Source organism: Astatotilapia calliptera, chromosome 1, assembly GCF_900246225.1.
Source record: "Astatotilapia calliptera chromosome 1, fAstCal1.2, whole genome shotgun sequence".
Taxonomy (NCBI): domain Eukaryota; kingdom Metazoa; phylum Chordata; class Actinopteri; order Cichliformes; family Cichlidae; genus Astatotilapia; species Astatotilapia calliptera.
Window position 1 is genome coordinate 16,372,956 of NC_039302.1, and position 16,764 is coordinate 16,389,719.

Below are 16,764 nucleotides of genomic sequence, written 5' to 3' on the forward strand. Positions count from 1 at the left end.
GAAAAAATCAGTGGTGATTGTCCTATTGTGGAGGAGTTAAAGCTGGGATTACAGCACACTAATAACAAAACACTGGGTGTACGTTTTTAATGTACACAAATGTATGGGTGGTTGAATCCATCACTGTCAAGCTCAGGCAGTGTACCCACTTGTACTAGTCTGCACTTGAACGTGTAGGCGCTTTTCTTGTGTTAATAGGGTCTCGTAATTGTGCGACATCACACATGCCGCTGGAGCAAAAGCTCTGAACACCTGTGTATGAACACTAAAGATCCAAAGCACATAAATGTGTTTTGAAAAAATGTGCTGGTGGAGAGCAGGAAGCGGTTTAGGGGCACCTCCTCTCTCCTTCTCCAGTTTCTTTTCCTTCCTGAAGTAGCTGAATGACACCAGGAGCTGCTTTCTGTACTCTAACACTCGTTATCTTTCAGTGACCCAAAGCAAGGTCTCGTTTTCTTCTCTTAAAACATCACTTCTTGTTGCTCAGGATTTGAATTTCTGCTCTTTCATGCTTCAGACGTGTGGCGGTTTGTGCGCATGCATGTGTGCATATGTGCCTCCTCCCTCCTTGCCTGCAGACTGTCCGTATAATAAAGTTTACTCTGCCTAAAAATGCACCGTTGAAACTTTATCGACATTGATTTTGTTTTTCAGTTGCCTATAGTCATTTTTATTTCTTCAAATATTTCAGTTTAATATTGCAAACAACTTCACAACATACAAAATGAATAATATTAACCCAGAAACATGTCAATGAATAAATTTTATATATATATATATATATTTATATAATTTTTTATATATATATCTTGTCCTCTGGTGGGGATAAAAAAATAAACAGCAAAGCTTTGACAACAGCACCTTGACATAGTATGTAATTCCAACATTACCTTGAGAAGTTTAGAACAGTAAACAGATAAATTACTTGAGAGGAAATTGTTTTCTGCTGAATATGTAAACGGAATGTTTTTTTTAATAATTTTTTTTGGTCAGCATCATATCCTTTTTTTTCTGTAAGTGGAGAATTTATCGATTTACAATTGAAGCAGCATGCAAGCTTTTGAAGATGGAACTGTCCTCGCTCTCTCTCTGTCTCCCTCTTTGTCTCCCTCTCTGTCTCCCTCTTTGTCTCCCTCTTTGTCGCTCATTTCTTGCCTGTTAATTTTTTTTCCTTCCTTTTCTAATTCTTGGCAACGTAAACAAATCACAATGTCTTGAGGAATGTGATATAGTAATTTAAACTGGGCGCAAATGACTGATCAGATTTTTTTTAATTGTTTACAAGGTCATGAATATGTTCAATAAATAGACTGTAGTATCACTTTTACTGTATAAACTTCATCTTTTTTTACATGCAGTCCATAAAATTTTCATTTGACGGAATAATTTACCCTGTTATGTATATATACAAATAGATATTTTCTCTTTATTCTCTTTTTTAAACTCTTCAATAAAATCTATACATTTTATACACTATCTCCCTCTTTTAATGGTCAATGTGCATACACATGAAGTGTCTATCCTTATAAACCGCCAGCCAATCTTCTTTTTGCTATCCATGGTAAGCGCTCGCACGTAGGACTGGGTTGTCCTGCATTGGGAATTATAATGCCGCTTGTCTATTCCTCTGCAGCCCTCCTTTGTGTACCCCATGGGGTTGCATTTGGTCTCATAAAAGTATTGCTTCAGTTGGCCATTGGGGACAGGGACCTTTTCCATGACGGTAACTTGCTGCCCGGACATGTCTATTGCAGTCTTTTTATCCACAGCTGTCACCCACTGGCTAATACTGTCACACACACTGAGCTCTCCACGTCGTGAGGGATCGGAGTGTCGCCGCACCCTCATGGACATATTAGCGGCATCCAGATAGTTTTTGTATTCCTCCAGGAGAAAGAGCAACGGTGGCTCCAAAGGCACTTGGTTGCTGATCATCACCCGTGAGTTGTACAGATCGACATCCTTGGCCTCCGTGGTGACCACAGAGGATGGGCCACCACCTCCCTGGCTCTTATCGGCCCCCTGTCCCAGCTGCGCCGCCTCGCCCTCCACCTCCAGCAACTCCTCTATCACTTGCTCAAACGTGTCTGTGAGCGAGGGCAGTTCCCCACGCTGGCCTGGGCCTCCACCGCTCTGGGGAGTCCCGTGGCCTCTTTCGGCCGTTGCAGCAGCGCCCAAGTAGCCTTCCGTCCGATGGCCCCGCATGCCCGGGGCATCTCTCAGGGGCGCAGCTCTCATGCAACTGAAGTATGAAATAACCATAGTAAGGAACAGGATGGTCATCACTCTTCTAACCTGGTGGAACTGGAGGGACGGGAGAGAGACACAGAAAGAAAACAAGAGGAGAGAGGAGGGTTGGGGGAGGGCGAGAGAACGAGATGGTCAGTCAAAGAGCATCTTCAACAAAGTTAGCTTATTTTTGATCCATAATGCACCATGTAAGCCTCTCCTCCTATTTCCACCCTCCACTCTTTGTTTTGCAAGCCAAAAAACTGGAGCCAGTAGCTTCGGAATAATCATAACATGTTTTTATTAAACTGATATTGGCACTGTGTCATCGGTGTTTTCAAATTGTTTGCAAACTGTAATCATTCTGTTCCTATGTGAGGTCTGGCTTAGATCTCTATTTGTTGGCAGCAATGCACAAAAGCTGTGCTGAGCATCAAAGCGGCTGCTTATTACAAAAGATAAGATTACACAAATAGATGTGGAAACATCCTAACAGCTTTTTGACTGGTCTGTTAAAAGTCCAATCATGGCTTTCTGTTGGAATAATTGGCTCTTTTTCTTTCTTTCTTTTTATTTGGCTGTACTAAAAGCTCACAGGTGCCCCCTGCTTTTGGGTAAGGAAATTGAGGATTTTCATTCTTGCACTTCATCCTGTAGTTATTGAATTCTTGTGGATGGATTTATGCCCGCCCCCCCCACCCGCGTTACGAATACGCGACCGTGACGTTACCGTACAAACAAATCACCGGTATTAACACTTCGGGAACCTCCGGTGTGGACAGCACTACCTAACAGAGTCAGTGTGTTTGTGTCAGCGCTGGCAAACACTGATGCTCCAGTATTACTTTATTAAAAAGAGAAAACAAAAAAAAAACTGGTCAGTACTACACCTTGTAGTCATGAATGGGAACTATGGGTTTGTTGAGGGACACTGTTTGTTTTCGGCAGGTGGAAGGCGAGAGCACTGCGGGATGAATTAACAGGAAATTGAATGACAGAATGATTTGACATCCTGCCGTGCAAAGCACTGCTATCGAGGCTCTGGAGAACAACTCAAAGCACACGCAAAACCAAACTGAAACACTGTACATATATATTGTAAAATTACCTGAGCATGTGTGCGTCCCTTACCTCTGAGAAGCTCTAAGATTCACAGCAAATCAATGAATCCAAAGGACATAGATCTTAAAACACCCATAATTTTAAAAAAAAAAATCTAGATCTTGCTTACCACAGGGGCTAATTTAAAAATAGCCCGGCCGAGGCTTTGACTGCACTCTGCATGTCCAAGCCTGACACAGGAAAACACGGCGAGAGCGAGCCCCTGCTCCAGCCTCCACTCACAGAATGGACACAAGGACCTTTACAGTATAAGGAGGAGCAAAACCCCACCTTAAAAGCATTCGTTTCATTCTTAATTGGTATCTGGGGCTGTGGCTGCAATTAACCGACACCACGGTGACTGCCATAGAGATATCTCGTCTAAAAATAGACGTGCTGGGAGTCTCACAGTCTCTATTCAGAATATCACATCCTTCTTCTTAATGAGCCACTCATTCCCTGAGCTCAGTGACGTGCTCCTCCGGAGTGTGTGAGTGTGCGTGTTAGAGGGAGGGCATGGGGAGGGGCTGGCTTGTATGTGTTTTGCAGTGAGGTGGTGATGGTGGTGCTGGTGGTGGGGTGGGTATTTTTCCTCTTACCAACTACAATGGGGACAAAGCCAAGAATAAAGAGCTAATTGTCAACTCGGATATTGTTAACAAAATTCCATTTATGGCTCATTAACCCTTCAGTTTTGTGAAGGTTGTGGTTAATGATATCTGAAATGATATCTGAAATGATATCTGCGAGGCTTCCCAGCACTGAGAATCGTGTAGGTTTTTACGGGATCGAGGCCAGTCACGAGCTTTATGTGTAGGATGCATTTAGGCTGATATTATTATCAGCATCGCGCTCAAATGGTTCCACTTCCACAAGAGGGAAATGAAGGCAGAGGGCTGATTACTGTTAGGCGTCAAACTTCATGCTGGAAATGGTGCAGACGAAGAGTGCTGCATCTTCCGTAACAGACCACAGGGGTAATATTGCAGTAGCAGGGGGTGGAGAGAGTGCCAGCGTCATTTCGCAGCATAACAACCACAGATGACGTCTCTTCCAGGTCTCCATAGGGGAGAGAATGGAGAGAAGGGGTGGGGTGGAGGAGAGGGGGGGAGAGGTTGCTGGGGGTAATGCCACTCAACAGTGTGCAATTGCAGAGCCATTCCCCCGTGTATCGTCACACCGGGAACAACAGATGATTTTATTTCTATCTCGCTGATTTCCTGTTTCCATCAGTACAATCAATATGGCTTATGCTCTCAATCAACATCCTGTTAAAATGCGATAAAGCCAATGAATCATTTAATTGCTGTGGGACCGGCGGAGGATCTCTGGCTTATATCTGTGAGAGGCTAAATGTGACAACATCCAGTGTCTGAAGATTTTATGTGGATTTCACAGTTAATAAAAAAGCAGCCCGAGCATTAACAGGATGAGCAATGAATAATAAAGCAAGGGATGGATTACATATGGAAGAATAAGACCCCCCCCCCCCCCCCCCCCCCACACACACACACACACACACTCCTTTGGAGCTTCTAGTTCTCAGCTTTGTGGCAACTTGTGCTTGAGAAAGGTGCAGTTTCCTCTGAGCTGACTGTTTAAAGAATGCACAGCCATCTAAACATGACATGCTGAGAACTGAGCTAATAACATGAACGAGGGAAAATAAAGCCCACAATAACTGCTGCTCAAACATGCCTTTATTCATGACAGCACGCCTAGAGCGTGAAACACCCCGAACAATAGCAGCAGGTGAGTGTATGGACTCTGTCTTCTGTTTAGCTCCAGATGACCACCTGTTCATCTGCTTTGAGAGCACGGCTGTATGGCAGGGATATGTAACTTACCCTTGCAGTTATTCTTTGTGCCAGGTGGGGATTAAAGTGATAAATGCCTCCTCTGACAGACGCTGAAAAGTTTCCCTAAAGCATGAAAGGACTAGCGTGGCTAGTGTTATTACACACTACAGTAACGTTCCCAGCCTCCACGCACATGTCTGCACACTTTATGGGTTCATCTTTACTAACGGCAGGCGTGATATCTTATAAACCACTGCATGGGGAAAAAAAAACACATCAAGAGAGGAGATCTGAAGTGTGGTTACCACATTTGAATGGAAATGTGCGACCCCATGGCAACATTTGTTCTCTGCCTCTGTCTCTGCTCCCTCGTAGGCACCCATCTTTGTTAAATTCCTCAAGAATACGGTTTACCTGGCAACATGTTTTATCACGCTCAATAAGTATAACACACAAAGCCAAATGTTCCGTTTGAGAGCAGGAAAAGTACAGCAAATATTATCAAAATGGCTACCATAGGACCCCTTGTGCACTACAATGCAGCACTTAAAGAAAAAAAACAAACAGGCATTTAGACTTAATTGTGTTGTCTGCAGTAATGGCTGACACATGTGGAAGCTTGCTAACTGAGATCTGTTTTCAATCTGATGCAGCATCAGAACACGTTTTACTAATACATGAGCATCACTGAGGATTATACCTGGCCGCCAGGCCAACCCCAGCCACTGCCACAGAAAGCCCAGCATTCAAATACCTGCTGAGTGATTTATGCTACCCAAAAGAGCTGTTAACTCCCTCCCACACTGCGTGCAGCAGTGGGCACTTTAGAGGATACAACAGCAACATACAGCATGGTGAAATCCTTACTGATGTGCTTAGGTTCTTGTAAGCTTAGCGAAGAAATCCTCATTTTAACCCATGAATGACCAACAGACCTGCGGCTGCACACTGACAGCGCTGCTGTGCCCAGCTTTGTACACTAGATGGCATATGAGACCGTCAAATAGTCTGAGCTCGTTTTCTTCCACCCTTTCTCCACCTTTCTCTCCTGTTTTTCCTTCCTCCCCATGATAGATAGATAGATAGATAGATAGATAGATAGATAGATAGATAGATAGATAGATAGATAGATAGATAGATAGATAGATAGATAGATAGATAGATAGATAGATAGATAGATAGATAGATAGATAGATAGGACAGACATTGTCTTTTCCAGGGCATAGTCATACAAGACATCTATAAAGTTAAGTTGGATGTTGTTTAGTTACAAGAATGGTTCATCAAAAAAAAAAATCGTCATTAAACCATCTATTAATCTGAGATTACTTCTTGAACCACATATTTTCACATCGCAAATGAGCCAGTTTCCTCCCACTTTGTTTGAATCCATAATTATTGTGAGGTTTTGGGTTTTTTCAACACGAGCACACACCGCCAAAAAACAAAACAAAAAACCCAACAGTGTGTGTTGGCCGACCGAGCTAGGCGTTTAGGTCTCGGGTTTCCTATAAAGTCTTAATGAGTTCATCAAAGTTTTTTCCCTCCAACAAAACAACAATACAACAAAAACTGTCTGGAGTGTTTCTGTCTCTTTTCTCACAGAGGAGGAGGTGGAGAAGGAGGAGGGTCCAAGCTTGGACGAACAAATGCAGACAAACAGCCGGAGGAGAGAGTTTATTGAGCAATTTATGTGCGTAAAGTTTCCTTAAAAACAGCCACACAGATGCACACTGGACGGCTTCCACTTTGCTAGCTATGGAGAAATGCCTACCTATATGTACCACTGGCTGCTCCAATAATGTAACCACAGACCTTTTCCCCCCCTTCTTCTTCTTCTTCTTCTTCTTCTTCTTCTTCTCGAGATTACATCTGCTGAGCTCGTGCTCCCCACTGGAAACCCAATCAACATAATAACTCCGTTTTTTATTAATGAACACGAGGATAAGGTTACACATATCCCCTCTCGGGCTGCTGCGCTGTCTGTTCGCAGGATAACCGGGCTTGATCGAGCTACTTTTAGACCCCCCCCCCCCCCCGCCCTACCCAGTCCCCCCCCCCCCCCCCCTAAACACCACACACACACACACACACACACACACACACACACACACACACACACACACACACACACACACCAGCTGTCTTTTCCACTAGCAGCATCAAACACGGCGAAAGTGCTTAAAACAAGTTATCAGAAAGAAGCAGACACATACCTTTTAGTGCCCAGTCGTAAAACAGACCATTCAACAGGACGGTAGTGTCATCTGGGATGTTTTGGACAACTCCCCGAGTAATTTACTTAAGCGGTATTTCTGACCCCCCTTCCCCCCAAAAAAAACACTCCTCTCTCCCGACAAGCTTCAGGATATCTCTTCAGCTTTGGAGCAAATAGATTAAATTATTGATAGTGGAAATTGCATGGCTGAGGTAATGCACTCCCATGGCTGCACGGCTCCTTTGGAGATCGCCTGAAACTGAAGTTGTCGCATGCCGAGACGCCGCCGCCGCAGCACCACCACGGAGATGAGAGACCTCTGGAGCTGAAATGAGGAGCCTCTTTGCAACTACAGTAACTTTACTACAGAATGACGCTGCAACATGTGACCTGCCGCTGGCTGACTGCCTGGTCGCATCCAAACTCCTGTTTAAAAAGCCCCGAGGCGGAACTATTAATGCGCGTTCAGTGTGCATTATGTATTATTATTGTTTATCTGCATAAGCCGTAGCCTGCAAAGGAAGCCTCCTTCTTCCGTATTTTTTTTGTACTCAGCCTAAAAGAGGTGGCATTTTTTTAGAAGGTTTTGCGTAACAGCGCGTCTCCACCAAGTCGTGATACACTGCGTGCCATTTACAGATGGCCTATTTGTGTAAAATTAGACATCGGAAAAATTAAAAATAAGCATTTTCTGTTACGGGTCTCGAAATAGTGTCGAGACTGGGTAAGTTATATCAAAGAAAGCTTAAGTATTTGTGTGAAGGAGCCATTTGCGTGCCCCTTTCACATCATTTAATCCATCTTGTGTTAGTATCCCTGATATAACATATGAAGAACCCTCTCATTTTCTTATATAAACTAGATTTTGATTGTAATTCTGATGCTATATACACAGAATAAACCCAAATCCAGTATAGGATTATCATCTTATAATTTAGCTGCTGTAAAATGGCAGTGTTGGATGCTAACAGGCACAGGAGGGAGGTAAAGATGAGAACTTATTGAAAGCAGTTCTCCTCCTTGCTTTTAAAGTGAGCCATCTCTACAACAGATGGATGGCTCCCCTGCAAGGTGCTCTGCAGTGTAGTAACCAGCTTTCATGGGTTATTATTCCCAAAATGTTAACCTAAGCAAACCACATCATATTTACAGGGAAATCTTGGACTGCGAGGCTGATTTTGATATTGTTTCTCCCCTTGGTTCACTTTCTTTAATGAGGCAGAATTCAAGTGAAGATGTCAGCCGAGGCACAACCTTTCAATGGGTGATGAACGTTTGGAAATTCCACCTCTGATGAATACGAGAGCGAGCATAATGGAGAAACAGAAGCTCATTATCCTTGTGACTTGGCCTCGGTCCAGTGCAAAGATTTATTGTGATGTGTTGGCTATATTGCCATAATGATTCTTCCCTGCACAAGCTTATGAACTGGAGAGCTCATGTTTGGCATGTAGCTGTATGGGAGTGGATGCTCACACCTGCTTAATGAGTCACTCCCACCTCCAACACCCAGGGAAATGCCAAGATAGATATAGCCCTCCCCGAAGGCTCACAGGAGGTGAGGGCAAACTCTAGATGACAAAGAGTTGCATCAGCAATCACTGAGCGACATGACTCCAAAGAGGATAAAAAAAATGCACACTGCACAAGGGGGCTGTTCCAAACAAGTAATTCATAAATACATCACCTGGCATCTCATTAGAGGAGCAAAAAACAACAACATGGTCTCTCTCATTTCTGCAAATACAGCACAACTGAAGGTGGTTTATCAAGAGAAGTTGTATGGCTTGCACGTGTTTGAGGCTGGATTTCTGAATGAAATCCACACAATGCCTAATATCTGCAAGGAAATAAGGGGTAGTGGGGAGTATTAGAAGCCCTTTGACTCCTCCAGTTGAGGACCAGACTGAAGCATGACATTGTTGACCTAATACAAGTCACCCATGAGGTCGATTTGAAAACCACTAAACCATCATTGGATCTTGTTGAGGTTTGAGATCTCTGAAGATGAAATCTTCTTTTGATGTCATATGGCAACTTTTCATATGCTTTAGTGATCAGAATGACAGGCGAACACATGTAATTTGAAGTAGCAGTTGGGTAGTTCTCTCCTTATATCTTCCCAGCTCACGACCCTTTTTGCTGTTTGGGCTGCAGGAAGAAGAAGAAGAAGAAGAAGAAGAAGAAGAAGAAGAAGAAGAAGAAACAACCACAAGACCTGACAACACGACCCACTTGTATAACCTTTCAAAGCTTCTCTCGCCAAATGCAACACGAATGCTGACAGGTCCACACTGCCGAAAGCTTCACTTAACAAGTAGAATTATGCCTCCTTGCATGAGAGAAGGGGACCATGTAACACAGGCGAAATGACTTTTGCGAAATGTCATTTTCACCGGGGATAAAGCAAGGCGATGAGGGTATTTTGATCAAAGGGAAATTGCATTGCTCCTCAAGGAGGCAAGTGAGAAAACATTTCTTTGGATGGAGGTTGTGTGACGTCAAAGGAGACGAGGAGTGAGCTGAGTGAAAACTCTAAATTGATAAAGTCAGTGCAGGGCCTTTTTTGAAAAAGAAATAATCAGATGCTGGTGTGAGGAGTTAATGTCATCCCTCCTGTGATGACAATAACCTTTAATGTGATCATGAAGCAGACAGCAGACTGGGTTTCTAAGGATCATATATGGCCTATAGACTCCTCCTTCCCACACCCTCATTCAGCTGATACATTATTTCTATAGTGGCAGACTGCAAGTCACTCCATAGCCTGTGAAGCCTCTGTCTGTTTTCTTGCCTTCTGCCCCCCCAACACCACACTCCCCCATCACTAATGTTTGCTTCACTGCTTATAATAAAATATTTTCTATTTTAAAAAAGAAAGCAGAATTTAAAAAAATGCTAAGCAAGAGAGGATGCACAAAATTAAAACCCTGCCTTGATTTGCTATAGAGCGATTTCCTGCCACCATATGGAAGCAAAAACGCAATTTTCAGAATAAAGGCCTGAAATTAGATACTTTAAATCAACCTTACGGGCCAAAGCCGGCTCACTTTCCGTCTAACTGGCACTCAGGAAACAGCATTAAAAAAAGCTGTTTTGATGGCTTCTGGAAGCTGTCTGAAATCACTGATGTGCTGCATGTTCACATACTGCTGGGAGACACACGTGAATGGTTTGCCGGAATCGTCGAGCATTTCCTGTCACGCCGCGTCATGCATCCTTGTTGTCCCGCAGTGGTCCGTCATATAAGATGTCTTTACAGTAAGAATATTCCAACTATGTATTAATAACTCATCGTGGGCTTCATCGCTGCGAAACCACAGTCACGCTGCTGAATGACGAATAACTGGTAATTAAATGTTCGGAATAAAGGTTCAAGGCTTCGCCTCCTGCCAGAACTTGTTTAAACAAGCCTCTTAATTGGATGAAGGTGCCAGTGATGAAGATGACGATGATGTGGTGACTAAAGCAGGAGCAGCAGCGGGGACAGCGACGGTGGCGGCGGGCGATGTAGCCTACATTTTCATAATGATTAAGATGATTAATTTTCAATCTAAATATATCGTGACGTCCGCCTCTCTGCGGAACCCAGATTTTCGAGATCTATACACCCCCTGCCCCCAATAAAAGAAAAATAATAATCAATAGCCTATTTATAATTTATATCAGACATCAAGCGATTGCATTTCATGAATGAAAGCGGGGGGTGGAAAAAAATCCGAAATCCGAGTTTTACTGGGGGACAAACGTCGCCCATGTCTATATAGGGAAAATGGCATTTAAATCCGGATTTTTCCACAAAGTGCAGAATTAATGGCGTCGGGGTAAAACAAGAAAGAAAAAGAAAAAAAGGATATAAAAACCGACACACAAAGACCAACAATTACATGATGGAGAAAAAAATAGTAGCTGCACGAGACAATCTTTATTTCCACCCAGGGCGTTTCTTTTTCTTTTTTCCCCGTTTAATTTAAAAAAGGCCCATCCGAAAGAATTTCATCGGATTTTTTTTTGCAAAGAAACCTACCATCAGGTTTGTTTTTGACGCCCACCCCAACTCTGCAGAGCTGAGAGTGCAGAGAGAGAGGGGAGATTCTCGGTAAAGATAACACACGCGGAGACGCACGCACACAGGCGCGAGCGCACGCAGGCGCACGCCCGCACACAAACACGCGCAGCCCCATTTATGGACTGATCCGCTGACGTACATTGCAGAAAAGTGCTATAAAAAAACCTTCATACATACAAAGTGTGTCGTGCCACCCCACAGACCCCTCCTAACCCGCCTCCGCTCATCCCTCCTCCTCCACCCAACACGCCCACGCCCACACCATCTAATCCCACGTCTCGATGGAAAAAAAAAAACAAAACATAAATAAATTAGAAAATAAAAATAAAGCCACGGCCAGAAAATAGAAATAGAAAAAAATGCTTACGTTTATAAACAGTGCAGTCGGAGGGGAAAAAAAGATGGTGCAGTAGAAAAGAAAAGAAAAGAAAAAAGGTGAGACAATGATAGCATCTGTGAATTAAAAAAAACATAAGGCCAAAAATTTCTTTAAACTGTCACAATTCCCCCGATCTGTCATCCAATGAACCCTTCCTTTCGTTTCGTTCGGCAAATTAATGATTGGTCGTAATTTGTGCAATCAGCGGGTTTTGTGGCACTGATGCCTGGAATGTGGCTATTAAAGTCGCGTCGCTGCCTTTATTAAAGGAGCATTTTTATGAATGTCGGGTTAGCCTAATAAGTAATGTGATCTATTTGGGTTTCAGCGTCTCATAAAATGAGGAGTAATAGGTCATAATATGCGGAAACCGATCTGGGCGCATTACATTGCTGGGTTAAAATTACGGAAAACGCCAGCAGAAGAAGAAGAAGAAAAAAAGGAGGGGGGTGTCCCATAATTCAAATGTAATTAGGGATTTACTGGATACTTTCATATTGGAAGTATTTATTTGAAATCGCAGCCCCCTGCACGAGAAGTCTTGATTAAAACAGGACTGCCAGTGGGCGTTGGGGCTTTTCTCTTCCCATGCTGTTGTTTTGCCATGCAATTGCTTCGACTTGGATCAGAAATCTTAAATCTTTGACCAAAGGGGGTGTGAGTGAGAGAGCCGGGGGGGGGGGGGGGGGGGGGGGGGTAGACAATATCCACTGCTTCTGCATTGGTGCGAGACGAATTTTTTAAGGCTACAAGTCCTTCAGGAGGGCACAGAAATAAAATCTCGGGGCAGTTTTGGGTGATGATCATGTAAATCAAATAGGCGAGATGAGTGATGCTGATTGCTTTAATTTTAAATTACACAAAAAGAAGAAGAAGAAGAAAAGAAAGCAAGCGAGAAAGAAAGAAAGAACGAAAGAAAGAAGCGATGCTTCCCGAGCAATTTCCTCTCAAGCCATCTTATCTCTCACCATAACGTTCAGCCATAACATCTGTCAGAGGATGGACTTTGACCACGCCCATCTTTATTGTAATTTCACACAAGAATAAAGCGAACAATTTGTACACAGTAAATGAGCCTCGCTTTGGCAGCAAATCACACGAGTCTAAAAGGGGCGAGGAATTATTTATTCTACCCCCACCGCCCTTCGCTTTTTTTCTTACATTTAAGGCTTTATTTATCTTTTATTATCACTAATATTTTTATTCATTCGTAGCCTGCAGTCTGACAGGTCGACACAGAGCCGTGTACGGACAAAGAGGAGGAGGAGGGGAGGAGGAGGGGGGTAGGGTAGCAGGTGAAGTGAAAAGCACCTTATGAATGAAACCGTGGAGCGGTCGTAGTAAAAACACAAGTGATTTGATGGCGATGACGGGAGGGGGGGCTATGGAGGGAAAAGGGGGGGTGCTGGCGCGGGAGGGGGGGGGGGGAGTAGGGCTATTTTTGGTCGATAACAAAATCCGGAGGGTTTGACATCAAGACAAAACATGAATGCAGCAGACCAAACAAGAAAAATAAGCACAGATAGACAGATAGGTAGATATTTTATGATGTGCACGAGCATCAGTATTCCAGTTCGTGCTGAAAGTATCACTGCAGCGTCTTAAGTCCCATATTGGGAGCATGATTAGGCACAACGCAACGATTACGCAAATTGTGTTGCAGCAGTGTTCGGAAACTCCAAAAAACGCTTCGCAAAGCTCCCCGCATGAACGTGCACGCACCTATATTTTATTTAAAAAAAGAAAAAAAGCTTAAAAATAACAATAAGTTCAGGATTGTTTTTTAAGAAAGAAAGAAAGAAAGAAAGAAAGAAGGATATGCTCCGCCGGGTCTTGGTCACCTGGATCGTGCTTCATTTCGGACTTATTTCGGTTATTCATGTCCACAATGAACACACTGCAAAAGACGAAGGGCTGCATGCTGTAGTTTTAAGTTCATTTCGGAAAAAAGCCAGCCGAAGCCTCGTGAAAAAAGCCGACAGGAAGAAAGGATTCACACAAAAAACAATGGATTGTGCTCTTACCTTTATAAGGGCTGACAACCACTATGTGCGTGGTTAGATCTCCGCGACCAAGACTTGCATGTCCCAAAGTTTAACGCAGTGTGGGGGGGCTTATAGGTACCGAGAATGTGATGTGCAAAAGACCAGACGCCCTAACATTTCAACTTTCACAGTGCTCTACAAAAAAAAGGGGAAAAAAAGAAAAAAAAAACACATCTGAAGCACGAGCTCTTTTAATGGCAAGCGCTTTTCTTTTACCCCCTTTTTTAAAATGTTTTCTCTCTCTCTCTTGCTCTCTCCCTCTCTTTCTTTTTAGAATCCGGTTTATTTTCCGTTTACAGACCACAGGCTCCTTCAGAATAAGCTTACCAAAAGTTGAAAAAACAATCCCAGGTTTGGCAAAGGGGGGCTGGGAAAAGAGAGAAAGAGAGTTGGCGTCCACTCGGCGTTTTAGTCCATGCACGACTCCGGTGCCTCTGTCCAACGTGCTGAAAGCATAACACAGCCAGGGTAACTATGAGGGGCCAAGAAAATAGCTATATACTTTTTTTTTGAGTGCCCACTTTAAACAGCTCTTTTTCACCCCCCTACTCAGCTTGCTTCCTCGCGTCTTGTCACGTGTATTTTCCCACCCCTTGCCAAACCAGTCCTCTTAATATTTGATCACATTTTGGTCGGACATTTCCTCCCAGATAAACAGCACCTATACACCACAAACGCCGGCTCAGTTCGCTTGCCACAGAAAGGCTACACTCTTACGCCAAATTGTAACCGGCAGCGCTGATACTGTGCCCCATTGTTCTTAATGTCATGCTTATGACAAGTGTGACAGCCAAGTGGCACATGTTGCTTATGTTATTTAAACAAGCATGGCCACCGCTCGCAAAAGGCAACATAAATGCATGCATAAAATATAAACCCTTCTCTGCCAGCACTCAGCCCTCCAAGGCAGCCTGTACAGCCCACATCACATCCACACACAGCGCGCAGACACAATGTAATATTTCCTTACCCCTCTCACTGTACCGGCATATCCTGAGCAGAGAAATGCCACACAATCCTTTCTCACACAGGCTTTGTCAACATCAGCCTCATCAGACATGGGTCTCGATACTGAGTTTCTCAAGTAGAGTCCAACCCTTCCAGCAATGCGTTGCCAGACTAAACAGCAAGCACGACTATTTGCTGGTAATCATCCCTTATATGCTGTGTGTTTCCATTGCTACTTACCATTTTCCCCTACGCTGTCCTGGAGATAGAAGTGTCTTAATATCCACTCACTCCAACAGATGCTGGTAGGTAATGTGTCTTGTTTGAAGTCATCATATGAGAACTTCTGCTGTGCTCAGTAGATCGCCCACCACTTCGCTGACTTATGAATCTAATAACCCTTTGCAATATCGGCGTGCTTAAACTCTGTTAGGCAACACCTTGGTGGCTCTACAGTAAAGACAAATATCAACAAGGCTGGCTTGTCAGAAAAGCTTGTACAGATATACGTAACACCCTCGCCAGGACAACGCCATTAGGGGGTCTTACGTGATTGAAATAAGCGACGGCAATACAAGTTTATGGGGGGCACTCGCTCCTGACTGATCGCCTCGTTCACCGTCTCAAATCTTTAAATCCGCATCGAGGATCAACGAAAGAGACATAAAAACTTCTGAGACATTTCTCGATTCACGTGTTTGTGTAATAGACTGTTAACTCCCTCTTTGGCGAAGGGCCATGGGCCTATTACGCATACGCACAACTGGTCATTTAGATTGTTCTTACGGGCGATGCGCAGCGGGCTTTTTGTCTTTCTTTCTTCCCCCCCCCCTTCACAAAACAAATAGACATTTACAGCGCCCCGGTGTCTGCTTGTCAAGTTCTAGAGGAACTTGTTGCTGCTCAAAACGAAACCCCCCTCCGCCCTTTTCTTCCTCCCTTTCCTTCTTTCTTCCCCCTTTTCTGCTGGACCACACTCCGTCTCTCTCATATATATATTTACATATATATACACATATATACTTACACTGTCAAACTCTGCTGAAGTGCTGCGTTTCCCCCCTTCAGGACAGAAATAAATGTGAAAAAAGTTAATCCACGTCCTCCGGAAGCGTTATTACACCGAGAGAAGCGACCACAGTGCGTGAAGTCACGGATGATACTTTTCGATCAGGAATATCTGGAAGTTCAAAGGCGAAATCTGTTTTCAGTAAAATTCCATCAGTTACACTGCCAACACTCAGCCATCTGATTGTTATGCAGTGACGAAGCGCCGTACTTGCAAGTGAAGCCCCAAATGTACTAAGTAACATGAGTAATAGGTGATGCCTGACTCTTTGCCAACATCCCAAACTTTTTGAGTGCGTGTGTAAGAAAAGTGTCATTCTGTGCTATGATCTTTTTTTTCGTCTTTTTTTTTTTTTTTTTGGTCATAGCTTATGGAAATAACGCTGCATGGGTGGCGCGCTATTGGAACCTGTAGGCGTGCTTCTTCAAAAGAAAAAAAAGAAAAAAAGAGACAATAGCACCAATCTAACAAATCTTTGGACTTTTCTCTGGAAACAAACAACAAAAGCATTAAATTCCCCCCCCCCCCCCCCCCCCCCCCCCCAAAAAAAAAACAAAAACAAAAGCTGCTCATCAAAGTGTTTCAGGTACCTGGATGCCATCCCACCCACACCTGCTGCTCTGATACTGCTGTTCGCCTTCACGTAGGGGAGTACATGTGCCAAAATACGCACTGATTTTAATATTGAACCTGAAGTCACATTTCTCTGTTGTCAGTGGCACTTGTCAATATTGTACCAAAACTTCTGACACATTCAAAAAGTCTTTTCTTGGCGAGCGCAGCTGATTCTAATCTGGTCTGACTACGCATGTAGCTACTGTGTCAGCCTGCTTGTAGAGGCAGTGGCCAAAAACAAACAAACAAAACAAAACAAAAAAGAGAAGTTTTTTTGTGGTTTGTGTCAATA

General features: G+C 43.6%; 1 protein-coding gene across 9 annotated transcripts; it reads right to left on the minus strand.

Moving 5' to 3' along the window:
* Nucleotides 1-1,252: 1,252 nt before the first annotated feature.
* Nucleotides 1,253-15,957, minus strand: bdnf (brain-derived neurotrophic factor). Of its 9 annotated transcripts, none has more exons than XM_026166401.1 (3): nt 15,816-15,843; nt 14,168-14,286; nt 1,253-2,304 (listed from the first exon to the last, which is right to left on the minus strand). In XM_026166401.1, the coding sequence occupies exon 3, from the start codon at nt 2,281-2,283 to the stop codon at nt 1,474-1,476; it is 810 nt and encodes a 269-aa protein (XP_026022186.1). In that variant the 5' UTR covers nt 2,284-2,304; nt 14,168-14,286; nt 15,816-15,843; the 3' UTR covers nt 1,253-1,473. The 9 variants fall into 9 exon arrangements, with proteins under 9 accessions (XP_026022186.1, XP_026022180.1, XP_026022195.1 ...); XM_026166395.1 differs by lacking the exon at nt 15,816-15,843 and adding an exon at nt 15,029-15,461; XM_026166410.1 differs by lacking the exon at nt 15,816-15,843 and adding an exon at nt 14,811-14,827.
* Nucleotides 15,958-16,764: the final 807 nt, after the last annotated feature.